The 16,320-nt window shown below is 47.4% G+C and overlaps 1 protein-coding gene across 1 annotated transcript in view; it reads right to left on the bottom strand.

Moving 5' to 3' along the window:
* Window positions 1-16,320, bottom strand: part of VAT1L (vesicle amine transport 1 like) — a 169,860-nt gene that overhangs the window by 62,719 nt on the left and 90,821 nt on the right. Inside the window, exon 7 of the mRNA XM_004014921.5 lies at window positions 12,858-13,052. Coding sequence (XP_004014970.3) covers window positions 12,858-13,052 — 195 coding nt within the window. The remainder of the gene's footprint in view (window positions 1-12,857; window positions 13,053-16,320) is intronic.

Raw genomic sequence — 16,320 nt, 5'->3', positions numbered from 1 at the left:
ATATTTTTCTGTTTGATCTTATCTGACTCACCATTTGTTATGGATTGCATCGCGTCCCATCCTCTCCCACCCCTTGCAAGTTCGCATGCGTGCTAAGTCGCTTCAGTCGTGTCCGACTCTTGGCAACCTGTGGACTTGTAGCCCAGCAGGCTCCTCTGTCCACGGGGTCCTCAGGCAAGAACACTGGAGTGGAGACCTCCTGCACTGGATCTGCCTGGCCCAGGGATCAAACCCGCATCTTGTACATCTCCTGCAATTAGCAAATGGGTTCTTTACCACCAACGCCAACTGGGAAGCCTCAAAGTCCTAACCCCCTAGGACCTCGCAATGTGACCTTGCTTAAGGGTCGCTGAAAATGAAATTAGTAGGGTTCACCCTGGAGCAGGGTGGGCCTGCATCCAATACGACCGACGTCCTTAGAAGAAGGGGAAACGTGGACACACACACACACAGAACCCCATGTGAAAAGGAAGGCGGAGAGGGACGAGGATGCTTCTACTGGCTAAGAAATACCAAAGACGGCTAGCAAACCACCAGAGATGGGGTGAGAGGCCTGGAACAGCCTCCCTAACAACCCTCAGAGGAAACTAATTCTGTTGACACATGGATTTCCGACTTTTGGCCCCCAGACCTGGGAGACAGTAAATGTCTGTTGTTATTCAGTTTGGGATACTTTGTTATGCCAGCTCTAGGAAACAAATATAAAACTCTTCTGAGAAATAGGGTCAGTCGTTCCAATTTTATTTTATTAAAAGCTTTTTTTATTTAAAATATTTTGGCTATACCTCGCAGCATGAAGGATCTTAGTTCCTCGGCCAGGTATCCAAGCCTGTACTCCATGCAGTGAAAGCAAGGTGTCTTAACCACTGGACCACCAGGGAAGCCCCCAGTTGTTGCTATTTTATAGGTGAGGAAAAGGAGACTCAGAGAAAAGAAGTGTTAGAGGCCAAACAGCCAGAAGTGCGAGGGTCAGGAAACCCAATGCATTTGTTTACTGTCCCAAAGCTTATCACATCTGATTGGTGCTGCTCTTGCATATTATAATACGAAATTAAAAGGCGCTTGCTCCTTGGAAGCAAAGCTATGACCAACCTAGACAAACCTAGTATTAAAAAGCAGAGACATTACTTTGCTGACGAAGGTCCATCTAGTCAAAGCTATGGTTTTTCCAGTGGTCATGTATGGCTGTGAGAGTTGGACTATAAAGAAAGCTGAGCGTGAAAGAATTGATGCTTTTGAACTGTGGTGTTGGAGAAGACTCTTGAGAGTCCCTTGGACTGCAAGGAGATCAAACCAGTCAATCCTAAAGGAAATCAGTCCTGAATATTCTTTGGAAGGACTGATGGTGAAGCTGAAGCTCCAATACTTTGGGAACCTGATGTGAAGAACTGACTCATAAGAAAAGACACTGATGCTGGGAAAGACTGAAGGCAGGAGGAGAAGCAGATGACAGAGGATGAGATGGTTGGATGAGTCCATCCATCACTGACTCAATGGACATGAATTTGAGCAAGCTCTGGGAGATGGTGAGGGAGGGAAGCCTGGTGTGCTGCAGTCAGTCCATGGGATCGCAAAGAGTAGGACATGACTGAGTGGCTGAGCAACATATTGGCAGAGTGCTTTACAGTTTGCCAGGATTCAACATATATCTGTCGATGGCACAAGAACCACAGAATCCTTTGCAATTACAGGGAGCGTGGCAGCAGCCCCACTTCCAGTGGAGGAAAAGGGTGCTTAGGCAGGAGGATGGATTTCAGAAGGAGAGATTGAAATCAACATCCAGAGTGTGTTCCCCTGCTGTGGTGTGGCCTTTATTCCTGCATTCCCTGAGTTAAATGCCTGTTCTGCTCACACGATCCTGGTCTGAAGAACAGTCATTTATCCCTCTTCTCTGGTCTAGCGAATAGGCCAGAATCTGTGCTGAACACATCAGGACAGACACCTCGAAAAATATTTGAAAACAGCCCTTTGATGCCCCCTTGCAAGTAAGACATGTACCCCGATTCCCCCACCTCCTAGGAAGACAAGCAGAAGCAAACGGACGTGTTCCTGACCAGCCTCTGAAAGCAGCAGAATCTCGCCCAGGTCTTGGAAGAACACAGCAAAGAGCAGCCTACCCTGACTCCATCCCCGGCTCGCGAGGAAATCCAGTTCTGTGACTCGTTTTCAGCTAGACAACGGGCGTGAAGGTGAGAACAATCATTTTCTTCACAACAGACGTGTCTTCGGAGCTGGGCTCCCAGACCTCTGAACAGGGAGCACCGGACTGCATATAAACCTAGTCCTGCAACACAGCGGGGACTCTGGCGGAGATGAGCTCGTGTGGCTGGGGCCTGAGTGGCAGGGGTTGCCCCACTGGTGGATGCCAACCTGCCCTGAGCCCCCAGGCACCTTCTGCACTCCATCCTTGCTTGATACCTTGTCTGAGAGCCCCTGACTGCAAAGACCGCAACCCCACGGGGAACACGCTTGTGACAGCACTGTAATAACAGCTTGCCAGCTCTTACTCTCCATCCAGATTTGGGTGCAGCGACTTTTGGGACAGAAGGTACCGTTATCGTCACGGGTGACTATCTGTGAGCGTGTCAGTGAGGGCGGCTAACCCCTGGGACCTGAAAGCAGAGATTGCTAAGTGGGGGCTGGGGTCAGGGCAACGTTACGGGATGTTGGGGGTGTTTTTGCAGAGGAGTCAACAGTGCCCCTGAGTCTCGACAGGTGAGCAGGAATTTTGTAGAAGGACAAAGAAGAGGGGAGGGCATGGCAGGTGGAGAGAAAAGGAGGGATAAAAGCAAGGAGGCAACAGAGACTTGGGTCTCTGAAGAAGCACCATGGTCCCGGAGGCTGGAGTGATGTGGGAGCTGGGTGGTTGGTGGGGATTTCTCCCTACCCCGCCTTCTTCCGAGGCCAGCCTTCCTGGCCTCCCCATCTCTGCGTTCCACCCAATGCGTGCTTTTCAAGGCTTGGATGCTCCCACCTCCGTCTCTCTCTAGCTTCCAGGCCCTTCTCTGGGCCAAGGTGCGCACCTGGTCACACTCCCATCCAGCTCTACCCCTCGAGGGCTCACTTCCCACTCGTATAATTATCTGACTGCTCCTCTCAGCTTTCAGAGTGTGGCCCCTGTTAAGTATCTGTTGAACGGATGGCGTGCTGATTTCCAGTTGTTGCTATGGCACATCGCCACAGACTCACAGTTTACACAATGCAAATGTATTCTTCTATAGTTCTGCAGGTCAGAAGCTTGAAATCAGCCAAATGCATAGAAACCAAGGCATCCACGGGACTGGTTTCTTCTGGAGGCCGGGGCTTCCCTGTCCTTTCCAGTTTCCAGAGACCACCTGCCCTCCCTGGCTTGGGTCCCCACATCACATGCCCTTTCCCTGCCCCGCTTCCTTGCTCACATCTCCTCCAACTCCCCTGACTCCTCGTGAGGACTCTCGGGATGGGATCAGTCTCTCCCAAACAGTCCAGGGAAGTCTCCTCATTGCAAAACCCTTAATTTCATCACATGAGTAGGGTCCCTTTGCTACATAAGGGAGCATACTCAAAGACTTCAGGGATTAGGATGTGGACATCTTGAAGGGGCTGTTATTCATCTTGCCACGGAGGAGGATGCTAACTCAGGGGGCTTGATCTCACTCCAGCTAGAGTGGGCTGAGAGCAGGTGCATGGCGGCGCTGGGGGGCATGATGGTGCTGACATGTTTGAGGTGCAGAAGACCTGTGAGGTAGGACTTCCCTGGTGGCGCAGAGGGTAAAGCGTCTGCCTACAATGCGGGAGACCCGGGTTCAAGCCCTGGGTCGGGAAGATCTCCTGGAGAAGGAAATGGCAACCCCCTCCAGTGTTCTTGCCTGGAAGAAGGCTCCTCCATCCATGGTATTGCAAAGAGTCGGACATGACTGAGCGACTTCACTTTCACTTTCACACCTGTGAGCAGGACATGCCGAGAGAATGCGTGTGGAAATTGGAAAGCTGTGCATGGGGGACTGATTATGTTAAACTGAACAGTCTAGGGTTTCACTTGCAAGAAAGGGGGACATGCTGAAAAAAAAAAAAAAGAAAGAAAGAAAGAAAAGTAAGGGGGTTAAAGCAAACCGACTGGTTCTTCTGTGGCCTTGGTTTCCTTGTCTGAAAACTGGGAGGATGGGCTAGGCTGAATGTCTGGTTCCATCAGCCCATGCAGCTAGGATGTTAGTAAGGCCAGGGATCTGACTGCCCAAACCATAGCTCCTTCCCTTCTCTCCTGCCCTCTTACCCCATCCTTAAATAGCCCTCTTTGCTCTCTCTCCGTCCTCCTGTGTGTGTCTGTATGGAGACACACTTTACATACCACACGATTCATTCAGAGGGTGCAGAGCAATGGTTTTTAGTATCTTCACAGGGTTGTACAACTGTCATTAACTTTAGAACATGTTTATCTCGCTAAACAGAAATGCCCCCCAGCGCATGGAACCCATGACCTACTTTCTAAGCAGCCCTTCTGTGGGCCCTGCTCGTCCTGGCTTCTGCCAGTCCTTTACTCTGCTCGCTGCCAAATGGGAGGCTTAAACGCTGGCTGTCAGCCTGTCCTACCCACGCGTTCACTTCCTGACCCTCTGCCTTCAGACTTCTGCCCACATCATTCTACTGAAAGGCTTTCCGAAAGGTCAACAGTGACCCCCGGGCCAGATTCAAAGGCTTTTCCTCTGCACCTCCTGACTGGCCAGCAGTCTGGACACTAAGGACCTGCCGATGGCCCTGCCCGGGACGCCTCGTCTTTTATGGGCAGTGTGAAGGGTGGGGATGGGGTTCCGGCCTTACCCTCTTCCTTTTCAGTAGAAGCTAATGCCTGTGATCTGAATGCCAGCTTCACCACACACCAGCCATGTGAGCCTGGGCAGCTGGCTTCATCTCAGCCCTCTTTCTTTCTTGGTGTTTCAGGAAGAGTAACAGTACCTACCCCTTGGGGTTGTCGTGAGGATTAAGTGGGTTAATTCATGGAAAGTGCTTGCTTGGAGAACTCCTGGGGACATTTGTTCTTGTTCAGTTGCTCAGTCATGTCCGACTCTTTGCGACCGACCCCCTAGACTATAGCCCGCTGGGCTCCTGGCTGTCCACGGGATTTCCCAGGCCACTGGGCACATACAAACATGCTATGATAAGCGTTTGCTAATATTATTTTGCTCCTTCTTCTATTCAATGAGTTTATTCATAGTCATATATATATATATATATTTTTTTTTTTTTTTTGCAATGACTTCTATGCATTGGACTTCCCTGGGGTTCAAATTTCCATTACATTCAATTGTAAGCAAGGACTTTGGGCATGGATAACTCCCCCAAAGCCTCACTGTTGCAGCCTATAGGCTGAGGATCATAGAAGCTGGGTCTTAGGCTTGCTGCATGCTCGCTGTCTGGCTTAGCGGTGTCTGACTCTTTTGCAACCCCACGGACTATAGCTCACCAGGCTCCTCTGTGAGAGTTTTCCAGGCAAGAATAGTTGCCATCTCTTTCTCCAGGGGATATTCCCTATCCAGGGATCCAGGGACATGTCTCATGCGTTGGTAGGAGGATTCGTTGCCACTGTGCCACCTGGGAAGCCTTAGGGATTTTGGAGAATTTAAATAAATTAATCCATGCCAAACCCCCAAGGAGTATACAGTCCATGGAATTCTCCAGGCCAGAATACTGGCATTAGCCTATCCCTTCTCCAGGGGATCTTCCCAACCCAGGGCTTGAACTCGAGTCTCCTGCATTGCAGGCGGATTCTTTACCAGCTGAGCCGCCAAGGAAGCCCCAGAGCAATGCCTGGAATGTAGTAAACCCTCCAGAAATGTCAGCAGTAGTGGTAGTTGTACTTATCCAGCCTTCTCTCGAGTTCAGGTGCGTTTGACTTGCCCGTGGACCTCACTTGCTATTCTACCATCACTTTAAACTGAACCCACATCTGAGCGCATTAATTTTCTCACAGCAGCTTCCATCACTACTAACTCGAATCACACTGCTAGCAAGCTCAGCCCTGGCTTCCCAGACTGATGGACCATTGGTCATTTGCTGCCCCTTCGTCCTTTATATCGGCTCTCCATCCTTCCCAGTGACCCAGATTCGCTCATCCTCTCCCACTCCACAGCTTCCACTTCTGTCTGGGGCTTGTCCACCCAGGCATAAAAATCTGCAGTTACCTCCTGACTGCCCCAGTCTATCCTCCAAACCAGTGTGTACATGGCATACATTATGCTTCAAGAGGCCGCTTCTAAGCACTCTCCCTACACCCAGCTCGGCCTCTGAAGGAGCTCCTAAATCTTTTTATTCACTTACTTTTGGCTGCGCGCAGTCTTCGCTGCTGCACGCGGGCTTTCTCTAGTTGCGGCGAGTGGGGGCTACTCTGGAGTGGAGTGAGGGCTTCTCTCGGTTCGGGGCACGGGCTCTAGGGCGCTCGGGCTTCAGGAGTTTGGGCGCACGGGCTCACCAGTTGTGGTGCCCGGGCTCAGTTGCTTTACACACGTGGGACTTCCAAGACCAGGGATCGAACCCATGTCCCCTGCATCGACAGGCGGATTCTTAACTACTGGACAAGCAGGGAAGTCCCAGGAGCTTATAAATCTTTAAAAGAGGTCTGCACCAGCCAACTGCCATCTGCCATAATTAAGTGGGACTTTCCATGGTTTCTTCTGCAGTCTTTGCCTCTTGGTTTTGACTTGGGCATCTGTTTCAGATAACTGGCTTCATCCTTTCTTACCTTCCCAGTCTGGTATTGGAGTTGAAGTCTGGGAGTTCTTTAAAAGTGACAACCACACCCGCACCCATCCTTGTCTCTTGAGCTATTCCACCCTCCCTCTCACTGGTTCAACAGTAATCTCCCTTTTATCATGTCAACCTCTTGCTCTGTGTCAGACAAGTGTCCCTAGTCAAACTCAGCATCACATTATTTTCCCTTCATTTATTCTTTTAGGCAGACCTCTATCTTTGCAGGTTTCATGATGTCACAGAATGAAAGACACATGTATAATTAAGCCACAGTTAATAACATGAAGGGAAAAATGCCGGGGACCCACAATGAGAGATTGGAGCACTTAGATCAAATCAATGACTGCATTTGGGCAGTGAACTTCACTATAGCCAAGGCAAAGAGATACAAGGAAAGGCATAATTAACATAATTTACTAAGGGTAATCATACCAGACTGCTAGGGAAACAAATTCCTTTCCTACCTTCAAACAGGAGGATGACATCATCTCACAGACCAGCTCCAGGAGAATTTCTGCAGTGATGGATGGGAACGTCCTTCCGTCTCTGCATGGTCCAATAAGGTAGCCACTAGCCACATGCAGTTACTGACCACTTGAAATGCGGCCAAGGAACTGAATTTTTCATTTGACTTAATTAAATTAAATTTGGATAGCTACCTGTGGCTAATGGTACCATAATTAGAGCGCAATCACAGACTTATATTTAAATAATGTTATAAAATATCTTTAATGGAATATTATAAAATTGTCAAGACCTTCCTGCAACCCTGTATCTGTTTGCTAGGGCTGCCATAACAAAATATTGCAGACCTGGAGGGGGTATTAAATCACAGAAATGTATTTTCTCAAATCCTGGAGGCTGGAAGTCCAAGATCAAGGTGTCAGTGGGGTTGGATGCATTCTGGGCCGCTTTCCTGGGCTTGCAGATGGCCATCTTTTCATCAGACCACGTCCTCACTTAGTCTTTATGCAAACATCCCCCATGTCTCTCTTCAACCTAATCTCTCTTCTGACAAGGATACCAGTTGGACTGTATTAGGGTTACTCAAAGGTCTTATTTTAATTATCTCTTTAAAGGCCTATCTCTAAATACAGTCATATTCTGTGGTACCGGGATTGGGGGCTTTAACATGTGAATTTCAGGGAGTACACAATTCAGCTCATAACAGTTGCCTCTGTGTGCTATTAAATAGCAGACAGGTAACGGCACTCGTGGTCAGAAGCCATAGCTGTATACTCCGGGTGTGTCTCTTTCTAGTGCCATACTTGGGGCCAAGATGTGCTTCCGGGAACTGAGAGATGAAATGATGTCATAGTCCTTAGGCCACAGTCTCTGAATAGCAATCTTCTCATCCAGAATGTCAACTCATTCTCTTTTAAAGTGAAGTGTCTCAGTCGTGTCCAACTCTTTGCAACCCCCTGGACTGTAGCCAACCAGGCTCCTCCATCCATGGGATTTTCCAGGCAAGAATACTGGAGTGGGTTGCCATTTCTTTCTCCAGGAGATCTTCCCGACCCAGGGATTGAACCCAGATCTCCTGCATTGTAGGCAGACGCTTTACCGTCTGAGCCTGGCAGCAAAGGCAAGGCCGGTTCAAATGCAAGATCTGAACTCCATTGAGCAGATCAGCCTATTTCCTCTCGTCCTTTGCTCCTGTTCCTCTGCTTTGTTCAGACTTCTCCATCCCAGGTACCCCATACTCATTCCCACTTCTCTGATTTTCTTCACACGGTCCCTCCTGCTGGCACTATTTTGTTTTTATTAACCCCAACATCATCCTAAGAATCTATATTCTGCTAATCTCAACCAAGACCTAACTCATTCTCAAAACTATCTCTGAACACTCATTCTTCCTTAACACCATTCTCCTCTGTTTACAAATCCAGTCACTCTTGAAACTGACATCCCAGAATTGAAAATGCAGTTCTTCTGTTTCATAGGTCTTAGGGATGGTCTCAGGAATGAAGTCATACATGTAAGGGTCGGGGAACAAGTAACCTGTCCCTTCGTAGATGTGACATCTTAATACAGTGTGAGCACATAGTAGGTGCCCAGTGATGTCTCTGCTGCTTGACTGACAGATGTATTTTTCCCTCCCTTTCCCATCTCTGAACTGTTTTTCCAGTTTTATGTACAGCTGCACATTTAGTGTCTAGAGCCAGACCTGAGGCTGCAGCACGAAGTTGGAGATAGATGGCTAAAAAGGAACCCTAATCATCTCTGATATTATTAAATCCTCTAGTTTGAGTTCTCAGAGAGCCCAAGAAAATTTTCTTTTAATCTCTGTGGGCTTTCTATTCCATAGATGAAGTTATAGAGCTGGCCTGAGAAGTAATTTTGTGAACTCATTTACCATAGGGGATGGGGAGACTCATTGTAGTCATCCTTCAGAGGTTTGCAAGTAATAAGCATGCTCTGTTCTCTTCAAGCCCAGAAGAGCTGTGTGGGCTTGATAAATAGCCAAGCTTGGCCCAAGTGCAGCTTCTAAAATGCTGTCTGTAAATACTGCTGAAGAGACAGTGCCATAAAAGTTGGTGGGTGTTGCTGAGTGATTGTGGGTGCTTTTGTTAGCAAACAGGGCAGCAGCCATCTCTTTCCACTCTGTGAATGACTCGCCTGCTACAGGGATGACAGTTTCTTTGTTTTCCTGGTGACTGTCTTAACCAACATGACGTCTTTGATTTTTTTAAATCAAATCAAATTAATTAGTTATTTTTGGCTATGCTGGCTCTTCACTGTTGCATGGGCTTTTCTCTAATTGTGGTCCTCGGCTTCTCATCGCAGTGGCTTCCCTTGTGGAGCACAGACGCCAGGGCACACAGCCTTCAGTGGCTGCAGCTCCTGGACTCTAGAGCACAGGCTCAGTAGCTGTGGTGCAATGGCCTGTTTGCTCTGAGGCATATGGGATCTTTGAGCAGGGTTCGAACCTGAGTCTCCTGCACGGACAGGTGACTTCTTTACCACTGAGCCGCCAGGGAAGCCTCAATACAGCTTCATATAAAGTTGAGGTCCTCAATAGGGAAGGGTTTGCCTTCTCTCCATCCCTCTTGGGGAACATTTGACGATGGCTGGGAGCAGTTTTCATTGTCATAGTTGGCAGTGGGGGCAGGGTCTTATTGGTTTAGTGGGAGCAAAACTATCCCCAAAGGGGGGAAAATTGGTTCTTGGAGGATTTTTTTTTTAAGTCATACACTTTTAATATGTGTAAAACACAAACATACATACAGGACACAGATAGATGATGGGTGGGTAGGTAGGGAGATGGTATATCTGTGGGACTAAAGTTTCATGAAGAATTGATGCTTTTGAACTGTGGTGTTGGAAAAGACTCTTGAGAGTCCCTTGGACTGCAAGGAGATCCAACCAGTCCATTCAGAAGGAGATTAGCCCTGGGATTTCTTGGGAAGGAATGATGCTAAAGCTGAAACTCCAGTACTTTGGCCACCTCATGTGAAGAGTTGACTCATTGGAAAAGACTCTGATGCTGGGAGGGATTGGGGGCAGGAGGAGCAGGGGACACAACCGAGGATGAGATGGCTGGATGGCATCACCAACTCGATGGATGTGAGTTTGAGTGAACTCCAGGAGTTGGTGATGGACAGGGAGGCCTGGCATGCTGCGATTCATGGGGTCGCAAAGAGTCGGACATGACTGACCGACTGAACTGAACTGAAAGTTTCACAGAGGAGGTTAACTAAGAAAAAAGTATTTTTTAAAAAAAACTCCATATGGGATAATAATTTTAAAAGGTTGAAAAGACTGCTTTGTAGAAACTTCTCCCCCACCTTCACTTACTTGCCAACATATACCCTAATTTATTCCTTCCAGAACTTGCAGTTGGAGAATACCCTACTTACTTTTGTTCACTTGAGTCTTTTTTTTTGGGGGGTGGGGGTGGTGGTGGTTATTTTTTAAATTATGAAAGTGTGATAACACATTCACAGGAGACTTGGCAAATATGGAGCAAGGCTCCATATAGTTCCACTATACATTACAATTATTTTTCAAGTAGATAAATTAATATTTTTAGTTGGTATTTCAATATCAAACTCTCAAAAATTAATAGAATGAATATATAGAAAAGTGGAAGGATAGAGTAGACCTGAAAAGCACTGTGAACCAATTCAACATAATTCAGATTGATACGATTTTCACACAACAGCAGGATACAAATTCTATTCAAGTTCCCATAGACTATAAACTAGGACTATAAACATCCAGGGACGTAAAGCAAGCTGCAAACATGTCATGTCTAAAGGTGTCACTTGGGTTTTTCCTGCCCCTCCCCTCTGAAAGTGAGCTTGAAACTGAGGGCCCTTGGCCATCTGCTTGCCACTGTGACCCCCAACAATGCAGTGTTGGGCATGCGGTTGGTATTCAGTTCACATTTGGTGATTCAAGAGCATTGTAACCAAGGAATGATTTCCAAGACCAGACCAAGGACCCACTGGATCAACCAGACCCCTCTTCTATTTTAAGCCTCACTTCAAGGCTACCAGATACGTTGGATCCCTTTTGGAAACTAAGCTGAAGTCCCCTTCTTTGCTCCAGGGTCAAGTTAATCTCTTATACCTGGTCTCAACCAGCCCAAGTTTACTCTTCTCCCCGACCTCTGAGACCAGTCATTCTATAGTCTAACCCTTTTATCCTCCAATGAGAGACCACAGTGGATACCATACAGATGTCTGACCCATTAAATTAAAACATTTTCAAGAAAAATATAACCATAGGCTAACCATCTTGGAAATTATACAGCAGAGGAAATGTATGATTATCTGATTTGACTTAGCAATCAATGAAATCACAATGAACATGGGCAGAAGGGAAAAGACTGGAAGGAAGTAAACCAAAATATTAAGTGTTACCCATCTCTGGAATGTGGATTTTCAGTTTATTTTTTCCTATGTTTTTGGATGATTTAGGTGTTTCTTATACTAAGCACGCATTTCTTTTACCATAAAAGAGAAGGGGTTTTGGTGGCTGGATTTTTAAAGCACCGTTTATGATAGTGCTGTGTCAAGTAGGCATATATAGGCTTGATCCACGGATCCAGGACTGGCCCTATTTGATTACATGGTGATTCCCACAAAAATATTTTGGGTGGGAGGGGTTTCTGTGCTCAGGAAAGCCATTGGATTTTGTCCAACCTAGTCCATTAGGCAAACAGCACCAAGTTTCTTGCCAGGATGACAGCTACTATTTGTCCCACAGAATATTTTATATTTGTTAGATTTTTCATAAGTGTCCATGACTCCCCAAAATACAAGACATTCATTCATGCTATATGCAAAAACCAACCCACCAAACAAAAGAACACAAGCCCACATCTTTCACAGTATTTCCCAAGGGCTTCTTGGCTGCCTGAAGCCAAGCTCATGACATCCGGACCAAGGAAGATTTCTTAATGAAATGTCTCTTGAAGCCTAGACCACATTTCTCCATTTCTTCCTCATGGGTAGCTCCCATGACTGACTTCCCGAATATCCCAAACCACTCCTGTCCTGAAGAATTTTCCAGATACTCCCTCCTCCTAGCCCATCTCTCCTGAACCACTGCAGCCAGTTCACACTTCAGTATTTGAGGAGTTCTTGTTTCGTGTGATCAAGGAATGCTTCCAAATACTAGAACTTTGGCAGATCAGTTAATAAGAAGACTCGAACACTAGATCTAGCAATTCACGAATAATTACAGTGCCCAGGGTGAAGCTAATGACGTCTGGAAGGGGATCCAAGCACCTGGGCTCGGCACACAAATTATTCCAGCTCTGAGTCATTGTCTGCTCTGACCTCGGTCTCATAAACCCGCAAGTGAGGATGTAATTGATGTTGCAACATTGTACACGCTCTCTTGGAGTCAAGACGAATGGTACATACCCATCAAAATTTGACCTGCTGGGAAAGGTTCATGGCACAAGAGGCATACTGATACATTAAGAAGCACTACGAAAACTTAAAGTATATCTCACATCCATAGCACTCCATACTCGAGCACAATGACGTTTAGGATCCTCATTGAAAACAAACGAACCTGGGGGTGGGGGCAAGAATCCCTTAATAAAAGGCTGGGTCTGGCTACCCAAATCTGCCAGAATCAAAAGGAAGAGACTACCTGCTGGGAAACAGCATCCTTACCTCCTCCAGGGCCCACAGAGAGTCCACCACGGGCTTGATCTTCTTCTGGTTGTAGAGTGCAGTGAGCTTGTCCACCACGACCCGGATGAGGCCAGCACGGCCCTGTTTGAAGAGCAGGTTTAGAAGGGAAAACCCAGCGATGACTTTGTTCTCTTCGTATAGCTTGATGGGGTTCACCTTCTCGACTTGCCACCACTGGAAAGAGAGAAGGTGTGGGTGACGAGGAGTCAGTGCTGGGCAGGCCGGGGGGATTCCAGCTGGCCAGGAGGTACCCCTGGCTGGCGTATTTTCGTAAGTGCCTCCTAGGCTGGGCGCTGCCATGAGTGCGCAACGATGCTTCTCAGATGCTCAGGGTCTGGGCGGGGGAGAGCCCTTTACGAAGACAGCTCCTCGGCCACGCGTGACCAGAATGCTGAGTCACACGGTTGGAATCGTGACCTGGAGCTGGATCCTGTCTGACAATCTGCTCCCAGTTACTCTCCAGGCTTCATTTTTCTCAGTGACGGACCGTGGCAGGATACTGCCTCTGAGGTTTCCTGGGAGAATTTAGCCTAAAGCACTTGGCTTAGTGGATGGTGGTGGTGGTGGTGATGGGCTGGTGAAGGGAGCAGGGTGGCAGAGAAGTCCCAGCGAAGTGGGGGTGCGGTGGGGTGCCTGTGGAAGCAGCTTTCCTTGCGGGGACAGCAGCAAGGCTGGGGGTGGGTGTGGAAAACACCAGATAAAGAAGAGAAGAGAAGCGTAACAGAGGAAGAAGGAACAGCATGCTGGAGCGATGAAGCCAGAGTGCTGGGACTAAATTGGTGGTTCTCAGCTAAGGGCAGCTTCCCCCTCCCCCCTCCAAAGGACATTTGGTAAATGTTTGGGGATGTTTTTTGTTGTGATGACTCAAGGCAGGGAATGAACTGCCATCTACTGGGAAGAAGCCAGTGTGTGTGTGCTCACTCGGGTCCAACTCTTTACTACTCCTTGGACTATAGCCTGCCAGCCTCCTCTGTCCATGGAATTTTCTAGGCAAGACTTCTGGAGTGGATTACTGGAGTATTTCCTACTCCAGGGATCTTCCTAACCCAGGGGTAAAACCCATCTCTTGCATCTCCTGCATTGGCAGGTGGACTCTTTCCCGTTGCACCACCTGGGAATTGGGAGAAAGCCAGGGATGTTGCTAAAATCCTGCAACACACAGCGCAGGCCCTTGAGACAAAACTATCCATCCGCAAATGTCACTAGCACTAAGGTCCTAAGTGGGAAACCCACACCTGACAAGCACGGCTGCCTTATTTCCTGTCTCCCGTCTTCCACTGTAGACATGAAAAATAAGTGAGTGAGTGAAAGTTACTCAGTCGTGCCCGACTCTTTGCAAACCCATGAACTATACAGTCCATGGAATTCTCCAGGCCAGAGTACTGGAGTGGGTAGCCTTTCCCTTCCCCAGGGGATCTTCCCAACCCAGGGGTTGAACCCAGGTCTCCCGCATTGCAGGCGGATTCTTTACCAGCTGAGCCACAAGGGAAGCCCAAGAATACTGGAGTGGGTGGCCTATCCCTTCCCCAGCAGATCTTCCCAACCCAGGGATCTAACCAGGGTCTCCTGCATTGCACTTGGATTCTTTACCAGCTGAGCTATCAGGGAAGCTATAAGTAGGAAAAATAAGTAGATAACCCCTTAACAAACCACAGAAATATTTATCCAATTGCTTTTCTCTGTCTTGATTATGTCCCCTTTGGTTCTTGTTAGACTTTAGAAATTTGAAGTTCCAGTTTCCGGAGGACTCAAGATTAAAATGGTTACTAGTTTAACACAGAAGGCAAAGAGCCATGTGATGGACACTTAGGAACATTTATAATTTAACATTTATGTTACGGTTTGTTTCCTTTACATCCTGCCTCCTTCCAGGATTGAAGAAGCTCAAAAAAGTAAAATACCTTGGCTTTTAAAAGTGGGGACATGAGATGGTTGGAAAATAAGTCTAAGAAAGGTTGTCAACAGGGGTAAGGTTCATGCCCAACATTTTCGCCAAAATCCAGTCCCCAGGCGCCCCAGGGCCGGCTCTAGAAGAGACGTGTATTTGGCCTGGGCTGCTTGCCACAGAGGCGGAGGCAGAGAAACGATTAATAACTTGATTCATGGTGTACACTTAGTGCTTCCAGCAGTGTTTGTGAAATGAAAGCTCACTGAACCTATAATCGCTGCCCAGTCGTGGTTAAATGAGTTCCAGAGTCGAACGCCTGGTTTTGAATCCCAGTTCTGTCACTTACTAGGTGTGCAACTGTAAGCAAATTGCTCAGCCTGTCTCTGTTCAGTGTCCCTACCACACCTCACAGGGTTGTCGTGGAATAAGTGTGTTAATACACGCAAACGACTTAGCTCAGCATCTGGCACGTAGGATGTGGTCTATAAGTATGAAATCTTTTTATCATCAGAAGTTGGAGAGATATTTTGGATTGAGTGAGTAAGAGTTTTGGATCTGGAGTCAGACTGCTCTTGAAATGTTGACTTCAATTGTTATTATCAATACCCTTATGATCGAAAGACAAATGGCATGTGAACACAAACTCTGTAAGAGTTTTAAGTGGGAACATCAGTAGGATAGCTGCGTGAGAAATTCCTGTATGAGTCCAACTATGCCTTCAATTTCTAAGCTTTTCTCCAATGTACAAAAGAAGATGCCTTTCTAGAACCTTCTAGAACAAAGCCATCATTTCACTGCCTCAGCATGCCCTACCTTCAATTTGCTTCTAACCGACCAACTAATATTGAACCCGGCCTCTGAGAGGGAACAAACTTTGTTCTTAACCTCCAACTATAAAGTCTTCTGGTAATCAGAAGCCTTGTCCTGGGCAGGAGAATCTTACCCTCCATCCTGGCTGTTTTTACAAGCGCCTTCACTGAACCTGGGCACACTGCAATTATTTCATTAAAACTGTGTTGTGATTGTGCATGTAGGGGAGAAAGGGAAAACACTTCTTACAATCGTATGTAATTTCAGAGCAATTTGGTTCCCCACAGCAGGCCGTCAGCATCACATTAATTACAGCCACAGCAATGAAACAGCTGCCAGGAACACAAAGCCTGTCTTCAGGGGACATGATCCAGACAGCACCCTTCATTAGGCTCCATTCTTGCTCCCCTGTTTATCCCGTGGCTGCGTAATCCTTGACCTGAACTTTGAAGTTCAAATGCAAGCAGAGGCCCTTTCATTCCACCCTCCGGGCAGGAAGTATTGATCACTCCAGAATCAGGGGGCATTTGTGGATAAAGCCTTTGGCAATCAGAGTTGGCACTTTGAGGGCATCTGGCTACCTCCACAGTGTCGTGCTGAGAGTAAATTCTAAACCCCTTGCCCCAGCTTTGTCTGACTGCCCTATTCATAATGCCTCCACCCCATCCTGCTCTTTTCTGTTGCAACACCCTATTTTCACCCCTTTCAGAGATGTTCTGACAAGCATCTTATTAATATGTGTTA

Source organism: Ovis aries, chromosome 14 (assembly GCF_016772045.2).
Source record: "Ovis aries strain OAR_USU_Benz2616 breed Rambouillet chromosome 14, ARS-UI_Ramb_v3.0, whole genome shotgun sequence".
Classification (NCBI taxonomy): domain Eukaryota; kingdom Metazoa; phylum Chordata; class Mammalia; order Artiodactyla; family Bovidae; genus Ovis; species Ovis aries.
The sequence above is the reverse complement of the archived record's forward strand: the minus strand, read 5'-3'. Positions and strand labels throughout refer to the sequence as shown.